General features: G+C 51.9%; 10 protein-coding genes across 10 annotated transcripts; 5 read left to right on the forward strand and 5 right to left on the reverse strand.

The window, feature by feature from the left end:
• Nucleotides 1-375: 375 nt before the first annotated feature.
• On the reverse strand, nt 376-3,873 carry J4E92_001594 (uncharacterized protein; the record flags this gene model as incomplete). The annotated part of the gene is made up of 1 exon (XM_051493005.1): nt 376-3,873. The coding sequence occupies one exon, from the start codon at nt 3,871-3,873 to the stop codon at nt 376-378; it is 3,498 nt and encodes a 1,165-aa protein (XP_051356236.1).
• Nucleotides 3,874-4,346: 473 nt separating this feature from the next.
• On the forward strand, nt 4,347-5,050 carry J4E92_001595 (uncharacterized protein; the record flags this gene model as incomplete). The annotated part of the gene is made up of 3 exons (XM_051493006.1): nt 4,347-4,535; nt 4,587-4,683; nt 4,734-5,050. 3 exons carry the CDS (start codon nt 4,347-4,349, stop codon nt 5,048-5,050), a joined length of 603 nt encoding a protein of 200 aa, XP_051356237.1.
• Nucleotides 5,051-6,153: 1,103 nt separating this feature from the next.
• J4E92_001596 (uncharacterized protein) lies at nt 6,154-7,251 on the forward strand (the record flags this gene model as incomplete). The annotated part of the gene is made up of 1 exon (XM_051493007.1): nt 6,154-7,251. One exon carries the CDS (start codon nt 6,154-6,156, stop codon nt 7,249-7,251), a length of 1,098 nt encoding a protein of 365 aa, XP_051356238.1.
• A 2,430-nt stretch (nt 7,252-9,681) lies between these two features.
• J4E92_001597 (uncharacterized protein) lies at nt 9,682-12,309 on the forward strand (the record flags this gene model as incomplete). The annotated part of the gene is made up of 1 exon (XM_051493008.1): nt 9,682-12,309. One exon carries the CDS (start codon nt 9,682-9,684, stop codon nt 12,307-12,309), a length of 2,628 nt encoding a protein of 875 aa, XP_051356239.1.
• A 562-nt stretch (nt 12,310-12,871) lies between these two features.
• J4E92_001598 (uncharacterized protein) lies at nt 12,872-13,916 on the reverse strand (the record flags this gene model as incomplete). The annotated part of the gene is made up of 4 exons (XM_051493009.1): nt 12,872-13,050; nt 13,102-13,638; nt 13,697-13,741; nt 13,811-13,916. 4 exons carry the CDS (start codon nt 13,914-13,916, stop codon nt 12,872-12,874), a joined length of 867 nt encoding a protein of 288 aa, XP_051356240.1.
• Nucleotides 13,917-14,821: 905 nt separating this feature from the next.
• Nucleotides 14,822-15,675, forward strand: J4E92_001599 (uncharacterized protein; the record flags this gene model as incomplete). The annotated part of the gene is made up of 2 exons (XM_051493010.1): nt 14,822-14,899; nt 14,950-15,675. The coding sequence occupies 2 exons, from the start codon at nt 14,822-14,824 to the stop codon at nt 15,673-15,675; spliced, it is 804 nt and encodes a 267-aa protein (XP_051356241.1).
• A 1,375-nt stretch (nt 15,676-17,050) lies between these two features.
• Nucleotides 17,051-18,093, reverse strand: J4E92_001600 (uncharacterized protein; the record flags this gene model as incomplete). Its single annotated transcript, XM_051493011.1, has 2 exons — nt 17,051-17,974; nt 18,025-18,093. 2 exons carry the CDS (start codon nt 18,091-18,093, stop codon nt 17,051-17,053), a joined length of 993 nt encoding a protein of 330 aa, XP_051356242.1.
• A 221-nt stretch (nt 18,094-18,314) lies between these two features.
• J4E92_001601 (uncharacterized protein) lies at nt 18,315-19,496 on the reverse strand (the record flags this gene model as incomplete). The annotated part of the gene is made up of 2 exons (XM_051493012.1): nt 18,315-19,031; nt 19,086-19,496. The coding sequence occupies 2 exons, from the start codon at nt 19,494-19,496 to the stop codon at nt 18,315-18,317; spliced, it is 1,128 nt and encodes a 375-aa protein (XP_051356243.1).
• A 406-nt stretch (nt 19,497-19,902) lies between these two features.
• Nucleotides 19,903-20,378, forward strand: J4E92_001602 (uncharacterized protein; the record flags this gene model as incomplete). Its single annotated transcript, XM_051493013.1, has 3 exons — nt 19,903-19,920; nt 19,991-20,032; nt 20,088-20,378. The coding sequence occupies 3 exons, from the start codon at nt 19,903-19,905 to the stop codon at nt 20,376-20,378; spliced, it is 351 nt and encodes a 116-aa protein (XP_051356244.1).
• A 305-nt stretch (nt 20,379-20,683) lies between these two features.
• J4E92_001603 (uncharacterized protein) lies at nt 20,684-21,320 on the reverse strand (the record flags this gene model as incomplete). Its single annotated transcript, XM_051493014.1, has 4 exons — nt 20,684-20,830; nt 20,884-21,066; nt 21,120-21,134; nt 21,246-21,320. 4 exons carry the CDS (start codon nt 21,318-21,320, stop codon nt 20,684-20,686), a joined length of 420 nt encoding a protein of 139 aa, XP_051356245.1.
• Nucleotides 21,321-21,397: the final 77 nt, after the last annotated feature.

Genomic DNA, 21,397 nt, shown 5'->3' on the forward strand with positions numbered 1-21,397 from the left:
GTTTACGATGGTCGAGAGAGATCATCATCATGCAGGTCTTCGCCGGGAGGTTGCGGAATGGAAGGGGTGTCATGGGTCGGCTGCATGTAATATGTCTCACTGAGCGCAGAAGAACTTTCATCACTCCGTGCTTGGTTCTCTTCGGTCGTTCACTACATAGTACATACGTAGCACAGCAAGGTGTCCAGCGCTTTGACTGTATGGAAAGCACAAACTTATCGAACGTCTCACGTTGAACTCTCTTGATAAGTCATGCTAGTATTGATCTAATGTTGTAGCTATAACTGCATTCTCTTGATCTCAGGTCTTTCTCACGCGCGTCCTAGACTGCGACCCGTAAGAAGCTGATGAAACATCATGCAAACTGTTGGTACACTATCTCAGAGCTCCTGTCTTGACCTTGTCGTCCACAAACTGTTTGATCATGTTGTAGGCGCCGCTGACAGTCGTGAGCTCGTTGTGTAGCAGCTCGATGTCTCTGAGCATCGATTTAGTGGTGGCTTGATACCTTCCAACCGCCCGTCTAGTTTGCTCAATGGAGTCGCCAAGTTTCTTCTCTAAATCCCTGACGCGGTTGCCCAAATCCGAGATGGTGCTCGCACATCCACATTGAACAGGCGCTTCCATTAGGTCGGAGAGTGTCTTGTTCCGAGCTAACAGTCGCGCCACGACACGACCGAGAGACGCTACCTTTTCGTGGCACGCATCCTGCAGCTTCTCTTCCAATTCCATGAACTGAAGACATAGTTTGACCCGTAAATCCATGGCTACTTCCAAGTCGTCGTAATCCTTCTGAAACTCAGCTTTGCTGTTGTAAGGTGCAGCGATACCGATATGATTGTATATCAGGCCTAGCAACCTGCAGCGCTGATGTTTCAGTCTGAAGTTGTAGGCGAGAACTTCCGTGTGACGTGTCCGAATCTCCGATATCTTTTGTTGAACCTCGACCAACAGCTGATGTTCGTCAACAGTGAGAAGCTCATCAGGCTCTTGCAGCTTCTTCTCATGTGCAACATCCTGGAGCCTTTTACCCAGCGCTGCCCGCTTCTTCTCAACTCCAGCCTTGAACTGCTCAAGGGCCTGCTGCTGCTTGCTAGCCTCCCTTTTTGATGTCTCAAGGGAAGCGTTGAATCCTGTGGTATCCGCTTTGGATGCCTCCTTGACCTTGGCAAGTTGTTCTGTCACCTGGGTAAGTTCCGACGAGGTCTTGCTGTTAGCGGCCAAGGTCGCATCTTCAGTTGTTTTGACTCTGGCCTCCATTTCTGTGATAGACTGACGAGTTTTTGCAAGCTTGGCTTCGCCGGTTGCGACCATCTCTCGTGATAGGCGAAGAGTCTCTGTAAGTCTGCGAACCTCCTCTTGCGCGTCGTCGCGAGCTCGACCGGTCTCAGCAGTATCACCTTCAGCGCTGGCCAAGGCAGTCTTGATCTCCTCGTAAAGCTTCTCAGCGACCTCAAGATCCATTTCGAGCCTATGTTGGGTCTTCTGGAACTCGCTAGCAGCACAGTCAAGTTTCTCAATCGCTTCCCGCTGCCGCCGAAGCTGCGCGCCTGTTGTATCCATTATGGCCTGCTTTTGGCCCCATATCGTGTACAACGCGGCGAATGAGATCTTCATCCATCGTAAAGCATGTTTGCGGCCTTCTTCCGCTGAGGCATATCGCCGGTACAACTGGCGTAGGTTCGATTGAGTTTGCTTCTCCTTGGTTTCCTGTTGCTCTTTCTTTTCGGCTTGCCACTGCTTGCGCTCGGTGATCAAAGCGACATGCGCATCGACTCTTAACTGTTCAAGTTCAGTGTCTCTTGATTGTAAGAGCCCGGATAGTTCCTGTTCTTTATTCATCTGATATAGAACGTCGTTCGTCAGCTTTCTGATGGTATCGTCTCGAACTCCAAGTGTGTGATCATTGGATGCTTTCGCATCTCGCAACTTGTCTTGCAACGCGGTCTTAGCCTCTTCTCCGCGGGTCTCAAGTTCTCTTATCTCTATCTGGAATTTTTCGTTCTTCTTGTCCGTATCAACTCTGTTCGCTTCTTTGGCGTCCTCGAACTGTTCCTTCCAATGGTCTCTATCCTGTCGGCAGAGAGCCAAGGAGTTCTCCAAGGGCTGCTTAGCTCCCCTGACGGAAGATTCGAGGTGTTGTTGTGTTGGACGCTCTTCAAGACGAGATATGGATAGTTGCGCTTCAGTAAGCTGATGTCCCATAGCTTGTCGGACGGAAGCAATCTCGCTCTCCAGCTTCTCTTGAGTTGGCCGCTTCTCTAGACCTGAGATCTCATCGACCTTTTTCTGTAACTCTTCTTGGAGTCCTGCCTTGGAGTTTGCGACAGCATTCTCCAAATCCGTAGCGCTTGGGCGTTGTCTCAGCGAGACAACTTCCTCTTCCAGCGGCCTAGTCGCGTTGGCCATGGCATTATCCACGTCTTCTTGAGTGGGACGCTTCTTGAGCTCAGTAATCTGGTTATTGAGATGTTCGGATGCTTGTGCTACAGCGTCTTGTAGGTTCTGCTCTGTAGGACGTTGTCGGAGGTTCGTCAGCTGCGTGTTCAGCGGACCAGTGGCTGTTGCAACAGCCGCGTTAAGCATCGCTTGGGTGGGACGTTGTCGGAGGTGCGTCAGCTCCGTGTTTATAGGACCAGTGGCTGTTGCAACAGCTGCGGCAAGCATCGCTTGGGTAGGACGTTGTCGGAGGTGCGTCAGCTGCGTGTTCAGCGGACCAGTGGCTGTTGCAACAGCCGCGTTAAGCATCGCTTGGGTGGGACGTTGTCGGAGGTGCGTCAGCTGCGTGTTCAGCGGACCAGTGGCTGTTGCAACAGCCGCGTCAAGCATCGTTTGAGTAGGGCGCTGCTCGAGGGTGGCGATCTTGGTGTTCAACGGGTCAGTGGCCGTTGCAACAGCTGCGGCAAGCATCGTTTGAGTAGGGCGCTGCTCGAGGGTGGCGATCTTGGTGTTCAACGGGTCAGTCGCGTCTGTGACGGCGTCTTGTAGGGCCTTCTGAGTGGGACGCTGCTCGAGGGTGGCGATCTTGGTGTTCAACGGGTTAATCGCGATTGTGACGGCGTCTTGTAGGGCCTGTTGAGTGGGCCGCTGCTTGAGGGTAGCGATATTGATTGCAAGGGGACTGGTCTTTTTCTCGACCGCATCCTCCAGCATCTGTTGTGTTGGCCTCTTCTCTAGCTCAAAGATCTGCTCCTTCAGCGGGCGAACAGCGTTCGTGATAGCATCGTCCAAGTGCTGCTGTGTCGGACGCTGTTCAAGTTCGTTAAGCAGCAACCTGGTAGCACTCTTGACGGCTTCCTCTAGTCGCTGTTGTGTTGGTCTCTTTTCCAGTTCAGAGATACGAGTCTCCAGTACGTTGTTGGCTCCAATGGCATCGTCATACTGCTTTCTTGAGGGCCTCAATTGGTATCCTGCTGTGATTCTCCGGTGGAAGTCCAGATCTTCTTGCATGAAAGCTTTTGCCTGGATGGCAGCGTCGAGATCCTCCTCTGTAGGGCGCATCCGAAGAGCTAAAGTCTCGGCTTCAAGCTCTTTTAGACGGAGGTTCTTCTGACCGAGCTCTTCTAGACGGCGGCTCTTCTGACCGAGCTCGTGGTTGAGGCTCTTGGTCCATTCTAACTGTCTGACCGTCAAATCACGGAATTCAGTCCTGCGGTTGTTGAGCTTCCGCATCTCCTCATTCTGTGTCTTGTACTCCGCGATATCCGTCGCAATCTGCTCATTTGTATCATGTTCTGGTGTCGACTGAGCCTGTGCGGATTCGTTCTCGTCGAGATCGTGTAGATTCTTCGCGTACGGGTTCGGTAGGGCAACGGTGTTGGTTTGTGTGAGAAGCGAGAGGACTAGGACGTTGAGCTCGTGGTGTGAAGCCATGTTTCGGTGGGGCGCGAGGCTGTGGAACTCAGCCTCTGGACAGGATGGGCGAGGTTTACGTGGGATGCATTCTTTTTTTCCCAGGCGCGGCAGGAGCAGACCTGGCCACTCACCACAGGAAGCAACGTCGCCACGTCATCCCAGTCAGACTGGATGTCCATGGGTGAGCCCGCACCTCTTCTGTTGCGCAAAACGAGATGTGCTCTGCAAATGAAATCAGCATTATTTGCATTTTCTCAGAATCGTTTACAAATCACGGTAAGATACATGGAAGTACTGGCCTACTCGAGGGAGCCAGGCTATGGATATGGCCTAGCGCGTCACGTTATCACGTGCCTACGTGCGCAGGCGTCGCCAAGACTAAGGTTGTACGCTAACCATACATATACCCTTCTCCATCTTCCCTCCTCTCCAACTTCTCTACTCTCCACTTCTTCTACCCCAATTCTCCAAGCTCAAACGCAACATCGACCATGGCCAACTCAACAGATGCATCAAAATCATCTGACCCCGACGCAGTTCCTCTATACTTCTACGGAGCAGACAACGAGAACGGTTATCTGTCGCAGATGCACAAGAGCAGCTTCGAGGAAGACGGGGTGGTGTACACTTCATGCGAGCACTACTTTCAAGCCGCCAAGGCAAAGAAGTTCTGTGATGATGTATAGTCAGCAACATGTTATGATCGATATCAGCTGCTAACGAGCGTTCAGGAGTCACTGCGCGCCATTCTCCACACCAAGAACCCAAAGACGGCCAAGAGACTGGGCAGGAAAGTGAAAAACTTCGATGCGGAGACATGGAACGAGAGTAGGTGCTCCCGATGTCTTGTGTTGAACCCAAACTAACATGGCGCGCAGTGTCGCGCGAGGTTGTGTTCGAAGCCAACATCCTCAAGTTCACCCGCTCCAACGAAGCTCGTACTCTCCGCCTGCGTCTCGTAGCAACAAAGGGTCGCCCGTTGTGTGAAGCCTCGCCTAAGGACAAGATATGGGGAATCGGGTGTACGCAGGCCAAGGCAGAGAAGAACGGCGAGTTCCCAGGCAAGAACTATTTGGGTAAGGCTTTGGAAAAGGTTCGCGCCACACTTCTCGAAGGGGCCGCTGGCGACAAGACAGGTGATGGCATGGAGCAGGACGAGGGGCGTGACGATGCAGAGGCTCTTGACACTGTCTAGTGTCTTGCTCGAATGCGTCGTGGTAAAAGCCGTCCGGAATAGAGGCATTGTCTTGTCTTCTTTGCGAGTATAGCCTGCTCTCCATGGATGTACTCACAAACATCTTTCTCATGAGCTCAATGGATCTCCACTTGATGAGCCTTGCAAATGTCACCTGAACTGCCCTGTGTAATGCGCCTCAGTAGTTTGAACCCAATAAGCATAACACTCTCAACCTGTCTGAACGCTTTGTGACCGACAATCCACTGCTACCCGTTCTTCTCTAGACTCCTAGTGTAGGACAATCTGTCCGCCCAACAGGTTACCCGCCTTGAACAGTTCTTTTGCTTCGTGTTATCTTGGCGCATTGGTAGTCAGCACCATCATGCATGGAGGATGAGCTTCCAGGATCAAACTTGGGGTTGTACACGTAGCTTCTGTTGCTTCCAACGCCGTCCGCGCATGTCCACGTGTGAAGTATACGTTGTGTTGCAACAGCCACTCGATAAAATCAGAAACCTTGACGGCCTCCACTTTTGTTGGCTTGTTAGTACGAGTACAAGCCAGCATTGATACCAATATGGAAATCTTAGCTTTACCAGAACTATACATGCATAAAGGCTCTATCTGTGCCACCTAATTCCATCACATCTATGCATTTGACGGCGCTCGACTCGTCTCGAACGTGCTCAGCCTGCGCGATCTATAGCACTGTTGTAACGCCGCAAATTCATCACCTCGATAAGACACGTGGTTTTGCCACCTCACGGCATTGGCGGCAAAATCTACGCGGTTTTCGTCGTCATTATGTTAAAGCCGCAAATTATCACCTGAACAAGACACGTGGTTTCCAAGATTTGCCACTTCACAGCGAACTTGATACCGCCTTTTTACGAGCTTGGCGTGTAACTAGGTACGCTAGCGATACGCTACTACTAGCGCTCATTGAGGATATCTACCAGCCTGGCCGACCTACTTCCTGTCCATCTACTTCTTTACTTCCACCCTCCACACCGGAAAGATCGAACTCTAGCGGCGCAACTAGTTATCCTCGCGACCCAAGCCACTCAAGTACCGACAACACAACACAGCATTCCGCCTTCAATACCGAACACCGCACTACAATGGCCGATACCCAAGAACGATCCCGAATCCACACCCTCATCAGGGAATTTGGAACCGGCATACCAGGCGAGGTTGCTGACCAAGTCATCGACACCCTCATCCCTCAAACATCAACCGACATCGCTTTCCTGGGCGACCATGCTGTGGCCTTCAAGAACCAAGCTGTCATCCAGTTCGTCGACCTGCCCTTTGAATTCATCGACACCACTTTACAAGCACGTTTTGCGGCTCGCTTGCGACACCGACTTCGCAACCGACCTCTTGTGATTAGAACCAGCCTGGACTACAACATCGCGCGATACAACTACACCCACATCCAGGTGGACGCCAACCTTGAAGACCTGGCTAAGCTGTCGCCCCACCTGCCTGTGCGACCGATCGAACCTGTTTTCCAGCTCACCCGAACCTGGATTGGAACCTTGGTTGGTTTCCTTGTTGAGATCAACAAAGTTCTCAACCCAACCGCCGATCAGCCCTTCCGTCACTCAGGTATGAACAAGCTCAAGAACGATTTCATTCAATGGCTCCAAGCCGTCATGGTCGTACATGCTCGAGGTCTTCATGTCCCGCCTGTTTGGTATGAACACTACGCCACGAGGATGGACGACATGATTCGCCAGGTATCTACCCGGTTCGCGGTCAACCAAGGCCTTCTGCTCCAGTTAGAGTTACCACATATGGATGACGTTCCTTGCAACGTGCTAGCCGACCTCACCAAGGACATCCAGATCATCAACCACTACACAACACTTGATATGACAGTTGCGATTCGCGTACCCAAGAGCTCCTACTATTCCTATCGAAATTGGTTGGATGCAGCGGAAATGATTCCTCGTGTCAACTGGGAGTTGAAGGCTGCCGATGGTTCGGTACCGGTTGGCGGTGAGAGTGAGTACGATTATTACTTCGAAACCGGAAAATATTCCTGGGAGAGGATCACCTGGGAGAGGGACAACAACATGGAGGCAGAATCAGATGATGACGAGGATGGCATGGAGGAGGATGAGAGTGAAGAGGAGGAGGAAGAGGGTGAAGAGGAGGACGGTGAAGAGGATGAGGATGAGGAGGACGAGGGGGATGAAGAGGATGAGGAGTAGAACGATGGTGCGTTGGGGGACGGTGAATGGTCAACAGATGGTGATGGTGTGATTGAATTTGGCTTTTGTTTTGGTGCGGCAGCTGGATAGTGATGGCTGGTTTTGCTATCCTCAAAAGTAGTGCTTGGGCAACGGCTCAGCACATGAGATTCACGAAGGCTTGGTTGCAGACAAGGCTTGAAGATATGGATCTTAAACACATGGTATTAAGATCGAACGGTAGATATTGAATTCACCCATCAGCCCAAGTTTGATCAACAGTCAGTGAATTTGACCAGAACTACCAAGTCTATTCTTTGACCTCTTCAGTTGGTACATTTCTGTCTCATGAAAAGTCACAGTCTGCCAGCGCGTTGGACGATTTCCGTTCGAGGTGCATACGCGGTACTACTCGGCTTGAATGAATGCGCAAGGCTTACACGTGTTATGGAACCTGATGAGCTCTGCAAGAGGGACTCATGTAGAATGCTCTAGTTTGATGCAGCGGCTGCAGCCAATGATGATGAGCCTTGCGGATCCAAGACAGCACCTAAGTCTCATTGCGCTGGCTTTCGTGTAGACCCCGAACAATGCTGCCTTGTTGACTCCATTGGATATTAAACTCGTCGTGTCCCGAGGCGCTTCCTTGGGTTGTCCTGCGTTGTCAACAAGAGGTGGGTAGACTGGCGGGTATGACGTGGGACGTGAAGAGCCCAAGCCCACCCGGGCAAGCACGTGGAATCGCGCCGCACTAGTTTCCGCATCCGGTTTACCGGTTGCATCAACACCACACCACGCCGGCGACGAACAGCGTCTGGCAACGGCAACGAAGACAAACAAGCAGTATCCAAACGAACGCTGCAGCAGAGGTTTCGACATTGGACAGGCTTCGCTACTAAGAGCTTCACCCGGCAAACCGAAGAACACGTCTCTGTAACTTTCCTATCTGAATCGCAATCTTCTCGTTCGCAACAAGTCAGTGCTTGGACTGGTATCTGGATGAACGTGTGCGCTACTTTAATCCACAGACTGCCGTCGATATTCTCCACCTTGCGCTGCGAAGATACTGGAAAGACAACGGATTGTTACTCCGCCGGTGGTAAGAGCCTTTGACGTCCCGACGAAGAGCTGTCCGAAGCGACACATCTTGATCTCATGAGGAGCCCCGGTAGTCACATGCTGCTTCCTTCATCTGCCAACAGCGATATGAGAAGCAATCTGTCACGGAGCGAGCGCGGGTGGGTTCAGAAGAGGTGCAGAGCACACAAAGATGGCAGTCTTGGGATGGCGGCAAGCCAGGCAATCGTCGGGTTTTTAGGGGACAGGGTCCGCCAGTCCGGTGCATTGGCCCTGCCAAATCGACTTTGCTCCTCCCACACTCGCAATGGCACCAGGCAGTTGATCGGCGACGTTAATTATACGGTAGCAGCCACACCGAGCGGCGTAAAGTCACAGACAGCCAAGGGGAGTTCTCAAAGCGGTAGAACAACACATAACGACCGAGCAAGTTACACACATGTACAGTAGCACCAGCGCAGGACATGAAGAGAAGATTGGCGAGCCAGAGCTACGGTAGGGGCGAGCAAAAAGTCTTGACTCGAAGGCTATGGTGCTGAGGAATTGCACGAAGATTATGGACTATGTGAAGCAGTACAATAGTACAACAGATTACGTTGCGCGCCACAACTTCTTCGACGGTCTCGTGAGCAAGAATCCCACAACGACACGCAAACTCTACGCACCATGCCATCAACCGCGTGTGAGGTTTATCTTCAGAGTTGTTGAGGCTATGGAACATGCCATCATCACCCCAAGAGTAAGGGAGAACTCACATGGTGACTTGCACGCAGTACAAGCAGGGTGTAGTTCTCAAGAGAGGATGTTTACCAGTAAGCTAAATCTTAGAGTTCACCACTACTAATTATACACAATCGAAGCTGACTGCACGAGTATGCTGGATGTTCGAGACAACCTTGGAACTCCACATCAGACTAACGTGATCACAACCTCGGAAATATCTAAGCACCCTCCTTCCTGTGGAAACAGACAGCATACAAATAACAGGAGACTCCCGTGATGTCTCACGCTATGAGGAAGAGCGTATCTAGGGTCGGAAATCTTCGATATGCTCCAAGTGCTCAATCCAGATGAGAGCATCCTCCAATCCTCACGTCATCCTTGGGATGGGTCAGAACTCTATATCGCTACCATGTCGTGGTTGTGGCTGGAATTCTCTCCCGTGGCGTGGCCCTCGTCTCCGTACGTATCGAAGATCCGTATTTAATGACGTAAACGGGCGCATTGAATTAGCCTTACGTCGTTACTCCTAGCAAACCTAGGTGAAGGCGACTCGCGGGCATAAGCGAATGCTAGACATGGTCTGTGCGGACATGAGTATAAACTCCTCGCCCACGAACGAACTCTCCGCATCCTTCGTCAAGATTCTCCAAGATGGAGGTGCTTCTGGACTATGCGCCCGAGAACGAGAAAACGCAAGACAAGCGACTCCAAAAGGAAGCAAACACCCAGGAATTTGCTGCACAGTACGCCAACACACTACCACACAGAGAACAGGCGTTCACTGCCTATTGCAGCGACGACACAGACGATGGCCGCCGCATGGACACATGGATAAACGTGTTCCCCGGAACGGAGGCCTACCCGACCGCTATTGAGATACGACGGCTGACACATGGTCTCGTGGAACGCAACGTTGACGAATACGGCAGATACTTAGGAGGTGAGAGGTCAACAGATGGGTTGACTTCAAAGACTATGGCCGATTACTCAAAGCTGTTGGATTTTACAAAAGAGCATGGAAGCGTAATCCGAGAGTCCTGGTCGAAATTGAGGGTGTCTGAGCGCCAACAAGTTCTGAGAGACGTTGATCCTGACATACCGATCGTCCATCGCCCAGATCTGGCGTTCGCAGCGAGACATGTGGAAGGACTTTACGCGTCAGACCTAAGCCGACATCGATTCTTTGCGTCTGACCTTGTACGAATGCCGTACATCAACCTTCAAGACCTCACGAGTAGACCAGAAGCGATGCTTCTGCTTTTGCACTACCGCACCTGCCAGCTCCCAGCAGCATTTGCTCATGCCGAGCTCCTACATGCTGCCTGCTACCAGACGAGCGAGGAAGAGCACTTCGCTTGCCTTCAAGGGTGGGCGACAAGCTTCACCGGCCAAGACGAACATGATTACGGCAAGATGATTCCGTACATCAATCTGAACGAAGCTAGAGCTCGGATTGAAGATGGCCTTGCGGTCCACCCGGGAGTAGCTGTGACGGTCCTACGTACACAGCTGTATCTCTATCGCTTGCTCCATCGAATTTGCAAGCGCATTTTGGCGAGATCTCTTGGACTCCAGCCACCCCCACGAAGTCTAAGCAGTCGTATATTCTTCAATCTTCAAGCCTTCGACACTTCACCACGTGGCATGGCCATGATTGCTATGGCGCCGTTCCTTGGAGCTCAAGATCTTAACATAGATCGCATGAGGCTCTTGATGTCCACAAAGATCGACGAGTGCGCAGATCATCTGGGTTCGCTCAGGGAAGATCCAGCGTATTTCGCCGAACAATTCGAGAGTCAACGAAAGCACTGCCTTGCTTTGATCAAAGACGACATGGGCAGGACAGCGCCACCAGAGCTAGACTTGCCGGATAGCGACTCTTTGGTCGTCCAAAAGTTAATGGTATCCGCCTACGAAGCACTCATGTGCTGGACCAGCGCATTGGTGTTAGCGGACAAGGTCAAGGATGCCAAGGCGAATCTGCCAACAACGGAACCAGGTGATGAGATTCCTTTGGCATATAGGGAAGCGATCAAGGATCTTTGGGCGTTTCTCCACGACATGCTCGACCACAGAATGATATTCTTCAACGCCGGTATTCAGGCGGCTCCGTCCCTTCGAGCCTACCAGCACGCCAAGTACGAGGTTGAGAATGGGGAGTCTCTCATGCGCCTAAGACCAAAGACCGAAGTCTATCTAGAGCCTCAAAATCCCGTTCACCGCTTCGTAGCGGGCTCGTATCGTCTAACGCATCACGTCAACGTCCCAATAGAAGGGTACGCCCACATACTGGAGTATTTCGATCATCTGGCCAACACCCACCAAGAGGTCCGAAACGTTATCACACCCTTCATCGCATACCAACTATCAGAAGTCTCGCTCATGTCTGCATGTATTCACCATCTACATTTGTATGCACCATGGTCAAGAGCGATCCTGCGTGATCTGAATTCAGGGCTGAAGTCGGGAACGATCTCTATTCCCCATCCCTGGAAGCAGTTGAACAAAGTAGAGTGGGGCGTAAAGCTCACGAAAGCTGCCAATCCATCAGATGGCAAGTTTTATTACCCATCGGACGAGCCGACCTCGCAAGCAACTGTCACCGCCATGCAGGCAGCTGAAGGCAAGCTTCGGAGGTTCTGGAGCATGTTCTTGACCGAAACGAAAAGGAGGTGCAACGGCCGCGACATCGACTCCTTTGTTGATCACCCAATCATCAAGGCACCCATCTACAAAACCGGTGACCTGCCATCGGAAAGCAAATCCGGTAACGACTCTCAACAGCACATGAGTCATCTGTACCTTCCGCTTAACCATACGTCTCATGACCCGAAGACCGAAATAACGGGAACATTTCCCAGCTCCAAGATCATGCAAACGACCTCGAAGAAGCAGCGTAAGAAGGCCAAGAGAAGCGGCAACGTCGAACCCGAGCCACTCGCTATCGTGCCAGTCCCGATAGAAGAGCCAATCTTACCCAAGATCGCGGTCAACAGGCGCAGCTGGAAGACACTCGATGCCATGTTCCGCGTGTCGCAAGAAGTGCCATGGTCCGATTTCCTACATACCATGACCGACATCGGCTTTGCTTCCCAGAAGCTCCTGGGCTCAGCGTGGATGTTCAGGAACGAACGGAACCAAAAGGCTCAAGTCCATGAGCCCCATCCAGATAGTAGGCTAACGCCTAAGCAGGCCAGACGAATCGGAAGAAGATTTGGCCGCAACTGGAAATGGTCGATGGAGAGTTTTGAGATTCGTGGCGTGAATGGCAATGGATAGGACGGAAGTCAGTGCAGTATTTCTTTCGTCAGCTTGGATTCATCTGAGATTCCCTGTGTTTCGTGTCATTTTTGGCTGGGCGCCTACATGGCCGGTTTGATCAACGATGCAAGACCCCTTAGACGCGTCTTGCATGCTTGTGCATACCGAGGGATTTGCTTCAGCGCCTTGGACACAACAGTTTGTACGTAATGGAAGACGGGGAAGAGCGATATATAGGATGACATAAAGGCAACGAAGAGTGCTGGTTCTCGGGTGGCATCCTGGGCCAGCGTTTGTCGCAAATCATGGCCGTGCTACTATCCGTCCTGTCAGATCCCGGCGTGGAGGTCCTTCTCGGCAATGCAACACTGTGAACAACATAAACAAAAAGTGTATAGAAAACCGATCTCATTGTGATGTAAGAGTAGAAGGTCTACCGAGATGTCATAACTAGATATACATGAGAGCCATGAGGGGTAGGTGCTGCGCTGAAAGCCATAAGACACAGTGGCACCCAGTGCCGGTCATGTCTGCGTCTGTCGCGCTGCCGTCCACACAAATAGATATGCGATTCCTTGCTCTACTCCGAGAGGATATCTCCGTCTTGTGTCTCTCCCTCTTCTTGGTCTTCAAGGGCTTGTCGGAGGCTGTGAGATATCCTTACCTGCAAGGGGTCGGCTTGGTCCGCGAGAGGTATGGCAGCGACGAGCAGGGCAAGGTAAGGTGCACGGCTGTTGGGCTTGGGAACGACCTGGTCATCTTGTGTTGGTCAGCGACGGTGTTGAAGAGATTCGTCAAGGGTTTGCTTACCTTGCTCGCGCTTGACCCTCTTCCGACCCGTCGATGGGCTGAGCGGGTCTTCATGCCTTGCCATCATCTCACGGGGCCGCCGCAACTGCCATGAAGTCGGGGAACTCTGTTTCTCTTCCTTGATGTTGCTGCCCTTTCGCTTCTGGGGTAGTTGGAAGGGGTTTGGCTGTTGATTCGCCAACACAAAAGCCGGTTTCCAAGGCTGAGCTTGGTTTCCCGGAGGCGCCTCCATTTCAGAAGAGTTTCGTTGTACTGTTGTCGCGGTCTCGGGATGCTCGGGCCACTGCATAGCCTCCAGTGGGGCGTTGAACCAGTCCATGGCATGGTCGTATTGGCCGGATGAACACGTCCCAGGCTCTTTTTCGTCGTCGGTCGCACCGTAGGCGAGGCTCAAATTCTGGAGCCATGGGCGCTGTGTGGGCTTCGGAGAGCCGTTGAAGGTCGACTGGAACATGCCCTTGTGCAAGTTGTAGCCGTCTCGGGTTGGCTGCAAGAGCATACCTGGAACCGCTGGGGCTTTTGCCACATTGGGTTCGTCTATGAAGTTAGCGTCGGCAGGGCCAGTTGCGGATGCAAGGTCAGCGACTTGACTCACGTATGTGATCCTCGGCACCGCTGAGCTTCTTGGCGTCGGAGCGGACTGCGTTGAGAAGCGGAGTGGCTTGTATGCGTCAGACATGCTTTTCTGTCGCGATGTGTACTCTGTCACCTTCAAGACGAGCCTTCAGGTCTGGAGGGTTGACATTTTCTTTGTCTTGGTGGGCTGTTTGACCAAGTCCCGCCTTGACGTTGGACTGTTGGCTTGGGTGGGCCATGGCTTGTATGACCTACTGTTGCGGTGAGCTCCGCGAGATCGGTACCGCAGTTCGAGATGGTGAGTGTGCCGGTGCTGGAAGTTTGTTGGGTGATGACGATCGCGTCATAAGGTGGGGCACACTAGCGCAGCGCGTGTTCACGTGACTGCTGCAGTGCGTGAACCAGGGAGTGCATCTCCAGTAACAGCGCTTGTATGCATCGATATCAGAGTGGGCCCTATCTGGAATCCTCTTGCGCCTCCAGAAGCTGACCAGCGATGGATATATCTCAAGTACTCGCCGTATGGTAGCTGCTAGATCGAGGCGCTCACGACGCGACCTCGTCTCGAAACGCCAGCCGAACATCAGATAAATGGCAATGTTTGTCACTTATCGCACTAGGCCCGCGCAGGCTCGTGCAGGCAGCTGCGATCCGTCCCAAGGTCCACTTCGGTTACTGGGCATTTGCAAAGTGTGGTAAACTCTGTGAATTCCGTATCCCGTATTCATGTCGCAAGATGCAAGTCTCATTAAAGCACGGCAAGATGCAAAAATCTTGTCACTCTTCACTCTCGCAACCGGTGGTATCATTCTTTTTCGTATGACCAGATTCGCTTCTCGTCTTTCGCTAAAGCAGCGTTCGTCTCCGTGACGGTGAGTGCGCGCGAGATACTTTCATTCATCATCAATCGATGTGAGATACTCCGCCTCCAAGACTCCGCCTCATGTTTACACGTGGTGACGGTCACGGGGCGCGCAGCTCACCTGGAAGACTATTTAATCTCTCCTCCGACCTCCATTCATGTAGCATCCTCCGTCCTTCTCACTCCGACTACTACCTGGACATAATTGCAACTCCACATCTCATCACAACGCAACAAAACCTCAAGCCAAACGAACTTACATCCAACACATTCTACTACAAGATGTCTGCACCCCGCGAATTCAATGTACCCATCGGAACATTGACCAACATCAAATTTCGATACGTGAGAGCCGAAGCAGTACGTTCATTGCTTTGGGGCAACAGAAGCTTTTTCTAACATATCTACAGGCCATACCCACCATTATCGGAAGCCTCGTCATGGACAACATGGCGCCCTCGCTGTCCGCCATCATCACCCTCGTCATGGCTATCGCCATGGGTTACCACGGTCATTTGGCATTGTTCGCACCGAACGTCGCCACCATCCCTCAACGCGTCAAGTTTGCATACGTCTCCAACGGGGTGACCTGGACCTTCCTCCCCCCATACCTGGACAAGAGACATTTCGTTATCCCAACTGCACTAGACCTTCAATCTATCGCGACAAAGTTCTTCGACTATATCTACGAAGTTGGCCAAACAGATGACATTGTTGGGAAAGCTACTGCAGCTCAACGTGCAATGCTTGTGTCCTTGTACCGTAGGGCCATTGCGCAGGTTCACGAGGTGGAGGTGCTGAAGATTGTGCTCGACGTTCGCCCCTTGGTGCTGACCAACAGCCGCGTGAAACAGTTACTGCAAGAGTTTCTGGGACGCATCGGCTTGCATGCAGAGCGATCCATCCCCTCAGCAATGCACACATTGGTCGTCCTCCGTGGATCCCTCGCCCAACACGCAAGCGCCAAGGCTCTACTAGACAGCCATGACGCCCCGATCCCTGCATTCTGGGCGGGAAAGTTTCAGTGGCAAGACACCGATGTAATACAGCACGTACGCATTGCCTTTGACGACCCAGCCATCCCGGACGCCGTCAGGGCCAGGGATCGTCTGCACCTGACCTTTGAGTCGGCTTGAGGAGAAGAGGCCCTGGAGAGCTAGAGGCACGTACAGACGACCCAAGGGTACAGCTCATAACTGAGGGAGCTAGTGACATTGGCATTAGTGCAACAGCAGTGATTGGGTACATAGGTTCAAATACAGGTGGTCAATGATACATTCTTCCATCAAGGCATGGCTGTGACGTTCGTTCAAAGGTGTGATTTGTTATTCGCCAAAGAGAGAAGCATCTTCTTCCTAACAGGCGCAGGGTTTATCTTGACAAGCTTCTTTCGGTCTTACTGGAGCCGAGACAACATCAATATCTTGTGGTAGCAAGATCACGGGCTTTACCGCAAGTTCATTGCATGTAGCTCTGTTGTCTCCAAGACCAAAGAGATTTCGCATCCTATTTCGCCCCTTCCGCAGTAGTCGTAGGGCTCTTGAACCCATAACAACCTCTTGAAAGCCAACGGAGCCCCAAGACTACTTGAGATCAAGAGGGTAGTTGTTCGGCACGACCAGGTTGTCTTCAAGTCCCAAATGATTGCAATGTTCATGTCCGATGTGCGTTGCATGGCCCTTGAAGCCAACACAGCCTTGTCTTTGCCTGAGGTCAAGAGGATAGCTGTTGTGTACAATCCCGATGTCTTCAAGCCTTGTTGATTGCAACGCCCATGCATAAATGGTCGTTACAGGGCCCTTGACGCCAACACGTCCCCTTGACGCCAACACATCCCCTCGACGCCAACACTTCCTCTTGACACCAACACGTCCCACTGACGCCAACACTTCCTCTTGACGCCAACACGCCCCAATGACGCCAACATGACCCACTGACGCCAACATGACCCACTGACGCCAACATGACCCACTGACGCCAACACAGCATCTTGACGCCAACGCGTCTTCTTGATGCCAACACGGCATCTTGATGCCAACGCGTCTCCTTGACGCCAACACTTCTCCTTGACTGCTTGAAGCAAAGGGCACAGCTCTTGGACATAGTTATGGTGTCTGCAAATCTCAATACATGCGATTTCCATTATTCCATTGCATTCGTGGAGTCCTTGAAGTCAATACAACACAGATTAGCGCCTACAAGGCAACAATCACAGACCTCAGAGCAACATGATTGGGCATATGTGTTACGTCTAACAAGTCAAGCAAGGTCTCTTGGAGGCAATGGTAGATCGCAACGGAAAGAGTTTGATACGCTAAGCTAAGGTTGGAAAGACTATATATTCCGAAAAGTTCATGTGATGATAAATGGAAAAATGACACGCTTTTCTGGCTTCCCCTCATATGCAAGTTCGGCCAACGTCCTGTTGGACCCAAAATAGGTATAAATGCAAGATAGATCATCGTCTCCAAGAGCGCGCCGTGGCCCCATGTTCCGTTTGTCCTGTTGCCCTCAAGCACGAGCTGCAAGTTGTTTCGCTCTCATATCAAAATATGCTGTCACCTTTTCGATGGCAGCGATCATGTCATCGGGCATGGGGTCCAGGAGCCTTAGTCGAAAGTTGCTCGGCATATCGGCAATGGAATCGGCAATGGAAACTGGATCCATGGGCTCACCTGCCTTGTCTTCTTCCTTGTTCGCTGTATTGGCATCAACAGCAACCGGCTCGGGAAGCTCTTGTCGCGTATCCTCCAGCCACTGACCCCAAGAAGGCGCATAGCAGACACTGAATCCGGTGTCCCTCGCAAAGTCCCTCATCTCTGAGAGCACACGTGTTGGCGGTGTCGATTTCAAGTTGAGTGTTTCGGCCATCTGGGCTCCGATGAGTTTGTACTCGCTTGCGGACAAGATCCTTTCGAGGTCGAAGAACATCCTTTGCGTGTCGATGGTCTTGACTTCACTATTTTGTCTCTTGGAAGGCTGTCCCTCCGTTGTCTTGCGTCTCTTGGCAGGCTGTCCGTCGGCTCCCTTGGATTTCTTGATGCTGTTGGGGTCCTTGGGCTGCGCAGTAGTGGTTTTGGCTGGCAAGGCCTTCTTTGCGTCCAGACTCTTCTTCTTCTTCTCTACGAGCTCTTTCCGGAGCCAGTCACGATAATGGCGCTTGTAGAAGTTCAGGGCACTCGCTTGCCACCATTCAGCGCGCGGAATACCGGTGATCAAATCCTTTATGTCGACTTCAACCATCTCGATCGGTGCGGAGTCAGGGCCCGGGGTCCCGGAGCTGAACAAGGACGGCTTGAGCTTGAAGTCATTTGTGTGTGGCAGCCTGTTGATGAAGACGCCCATCCAGACCTCGTCGCCTGTGACGGAGTTCTTGGCGACAAGCATTCGCCTGGACGTATCACAAAAGGTGTAACCGCTTGGATCTTCACCCGCCTGTTTCCTTTAGTGTCGATCCCATGCGTAATGTGTTGAGTGTGACTTACGTGGTAGTCCTCTGGTTTCTTCCAGCACTCAGCCAGCGCCTTGTCGATGTTTGGCGTGGGATATGCCATCTTCTGTTGTCTTGGGGAGGATTTGAAGAGTAGTAATTCAATAAATGGAATAAATGAATACCTATTGCGGTGGTGTAGGAACAATGGAGGTGGAAAGACGACGAGTTTAGGTTTGTCACGATCCAAGGGTGGGTCCAAGGTGAGAGAAATGAGATAAATTGCGCAGGCTTCCCACGTGGGTAGGTAATAGAGTCCTTCGTCTGGCGTAAGAGTCGCGGTAACTACATGTGCTCTCCGTCACTTGCAGCCTTCGTTTCAGCGCAGGTTGTGACGGACACGAGCTTCTTCAATTCCGCGATGGTGGTGCCCAACGCTTGCATACCCTCACCGAGATCCCTGTATAGCCCATGCATTACCAAGGTGCGGGTTTTGCGCATATCAGCGGTGTAGGTATGCCTGTTGAGATGTTCCTTATCCATTTTCATGGCGGTCTCGAAAAGCTCCACCGCCACCAAGTCCTTCTCCCTTGTTCCACCGTTTTCGTATCTTTCCATCTTTTCCGGTGATTCCATTTGAACACTCAGATACTCCTCACTATGATCCGAAACGTGTGTGTTGATCTGTACCTGGGCCCGCTCCAGACGCGGAATCAGTAAGGTCCTGATGAAGCTCTGGATATCGGCAACATCCTTCCAGGCGGCAAGCTCTCTTCTCCTCTCTTTAGACGTTCTTGCTCTCTCATCGGACTCGCTTGGCTCTCTCTCAGCTTTCGGCTGCGTGGGTAGCTTCGGCTCGGTTGGTGGTTTCTTCGCCCTGCGATCTAGTAGCACGATGGCCCTACCTATCTCCTTCCTTGTAGTGAAGACCGGTCCCAGAAACGTGTAGATTCCTTCGAACTCGCAAAGTCGGTAGGCTACAGATATCTCTTTCCATTGAAGCGTGGCGATCAGGTCATCGAATCTCTCGGGGGGGACAAAGTCTTCGTAGCGTTCGCACGGCTATGTGGGGAGTTAGCAATCTGTTCTTTTGGTGCCGTCTTGATGTTTTCTAACCACGTCATAGCAGGCCGTCAACGTGACAACACCGCCGTCGGTCAAGCGCTCCAAGAAATTATAGATAGGCTCCAAGGTATACCTAGCCTCCCGGAGTCCGTCGATCAGCACTTCGTTGCGGTGAAGAAGTCTCTCCGTGAGGACATCCAAAGCTGGGTCTTCGGGTCTCCTGTTGTCTTGGTTAGAACAGAGCGCACTATAGTCCAGAACGTTGTTGTTGGCGCACCAGACGTGCTGTTTATAATATTCACAATCTTCTGTTGCCATAAGCTTGAGCATTTCGTTTCTCCTCCTCTTGATATGTTCGCTCTTTTCTTGGTCGTCCCCGTCACTTTCGCTGGCGACAATGAGGGTTAAGGGATCGAAGTCGGAGTCGATTTCTTCTGGCTTCACTTCCTGGTCTGTCGCCATAGTGAGGATGTCGTAGAGTTGTTGGACGGCGCAGGTCTTCGATGTCTTGTGTTGGCGCAAATCGCTGAAGGACGCGGCTCGGTGCGCGCACGAGAGGAGGTGACTTATGGATTTTCTGCTTCCTCGAAAGCTGGAGATAACGGCGAAGCGCTAGCTCTAGCGAGATGCCGACTCTCAAGTGTGCCCACGTGCAGGTGCCTAGGTGCAGGCCCGGGGTGGCGTATGCCCAAGTGGACTAGCTTCCGTGCACGTGACAACCAACTAGCGCATGTATATCTGCGTCTTTCGAGCTTCGCATTCGTATCCAGCTCCCACTACTTCCATCTTCCATCATCACCCACTACTTCCATCTTCCATCACCACCCACATTCGAAATATTCGTCAAGACAAGAGCATGGCAGGACCGATGAGCAAAGAAGAGCGAGTGAGTGCACGCCAAGCCCAGAGCGTGGAATGTCCTCCCTGCCAACAGGACCTGTGCTAACAAAGCCTAGGTAGCCCAACGCGCACGGCTCAAGATCCTGGACGCACCGTCTGTATGCTACCTTGGGTGACTTGTTCATGTGCAGACACTGACAACAACAACAAAAGCCACAACCTGATCCACCAGCCAAGAGGCAAAAGACCACTCCTGATGACGAAAAGAACGATCCCAGCCTTGCCGACCAGATTGCCGCGGTCAGCCAGCAGTTGGTGGCAGCAAAGTCCGACCTCGCCATGCGCAAGAAGGTTTTGGAAGAAGAGCAAGAGAAGGGAGCGGCTCTTAAACACTTCGACATGGCCTTCACCTACGGCCCCAAGGAGCGGGAGGATCTGTTGGAGAGTAGCAAGGTTCTCACCAAGCACCTGAACTTTCACAGAGACCAGACCGTGGCTAAGTGATTGGTTTGTGGAGTGACCTGGTTGGCACTGACAAGGATGGAGAGGACAAGCATGCAGAGGACAAGGATGGAGAGGACAAGAGATACCAAACATTGATGCTCTAGAAATGAATTTCATCACCGGTGAACCAATACTGTGCCACATTTCGCATTTTGTGTTGATTCGTTACATATGTGCATGAACACCTTGATCTTTATATGTGTGAGATGGCAGACTTATCGTCCACCTTCACGGCACATGACATATTCCTCCATGACCCTGCGCGCACACAGCGTTGGGATGTTCATCGGCTCCGGCTCAAGAGTCTAAGAGTCCTCAGGAAGAGTAGAGTGCGCCTCATAGTCGTCCAGTTCTCCCTTCAACTGCAGAAATACTTCAATATTGCCGTCAAAGTCTTTGCTCAGTTTCTTGTAGTCTGCGGACAGCTTGTTAAGAAGTGCCTGGAACCTGTCCTGGGTTGTGTCAATTCATTGAGCAACAAGAGTAGGTCAGAAACACGACTAACCTGTAGCACCTGGAATAACTGCAGATCGCTTTTGAACTCGAGGAAGGCATTGGTGTCGTCGGCAAAGCGCTTCTGTTCGGCTTGGATTGCCTCGTTGGTTTCTTCGAGCTCTTTGTTGACACGTCCGAGCTCCTCTTGTACCGCTGAGAGGTGGGCTTGAGTGTGCGAGTTGGCTGAGGTCATCTATAAGATGTCAGTACTGCTGTTGGCGCATTTGGCGCGGATAAGTCTCTTACCTTGTCTGATCGATCCTGGACGTCGGTGTAAGTTTCAGTAAGAAGGTGTGTGGAGGGAGAAGGGTCCCGATGTCTATGTATCCGCGGTGACGCACAGACCCTCCCACCCACGTGGTGGTCACGTACTTCAAAAAGCTGCGCCCGGGCGTCTGCTTTCACCGTGACGCACGGACGCTGCCATAATATCCAATCCTTGCGCATGTGAATTCTTCCAAGTTACCTACATTCCATTCTGTTTACCGAATCTCTGACCAAATTTTCGATCCATTACGCAACAC

Source organism: Alternaria infectoria (assembly GCF_024043175.1).
Source record: "Alternaria infectoria strain BMP 0036 chromosome Unknown scaffold_2, whole genome shotgun sequence".
In the NCBI taxonomy this organism is placed as follows: Eukaryota; Fungi; Ascomycota; class Dothideomycetes; order Pleosporales; family Pleosporaceae; genus Alternaria; species Alternaria infectoria.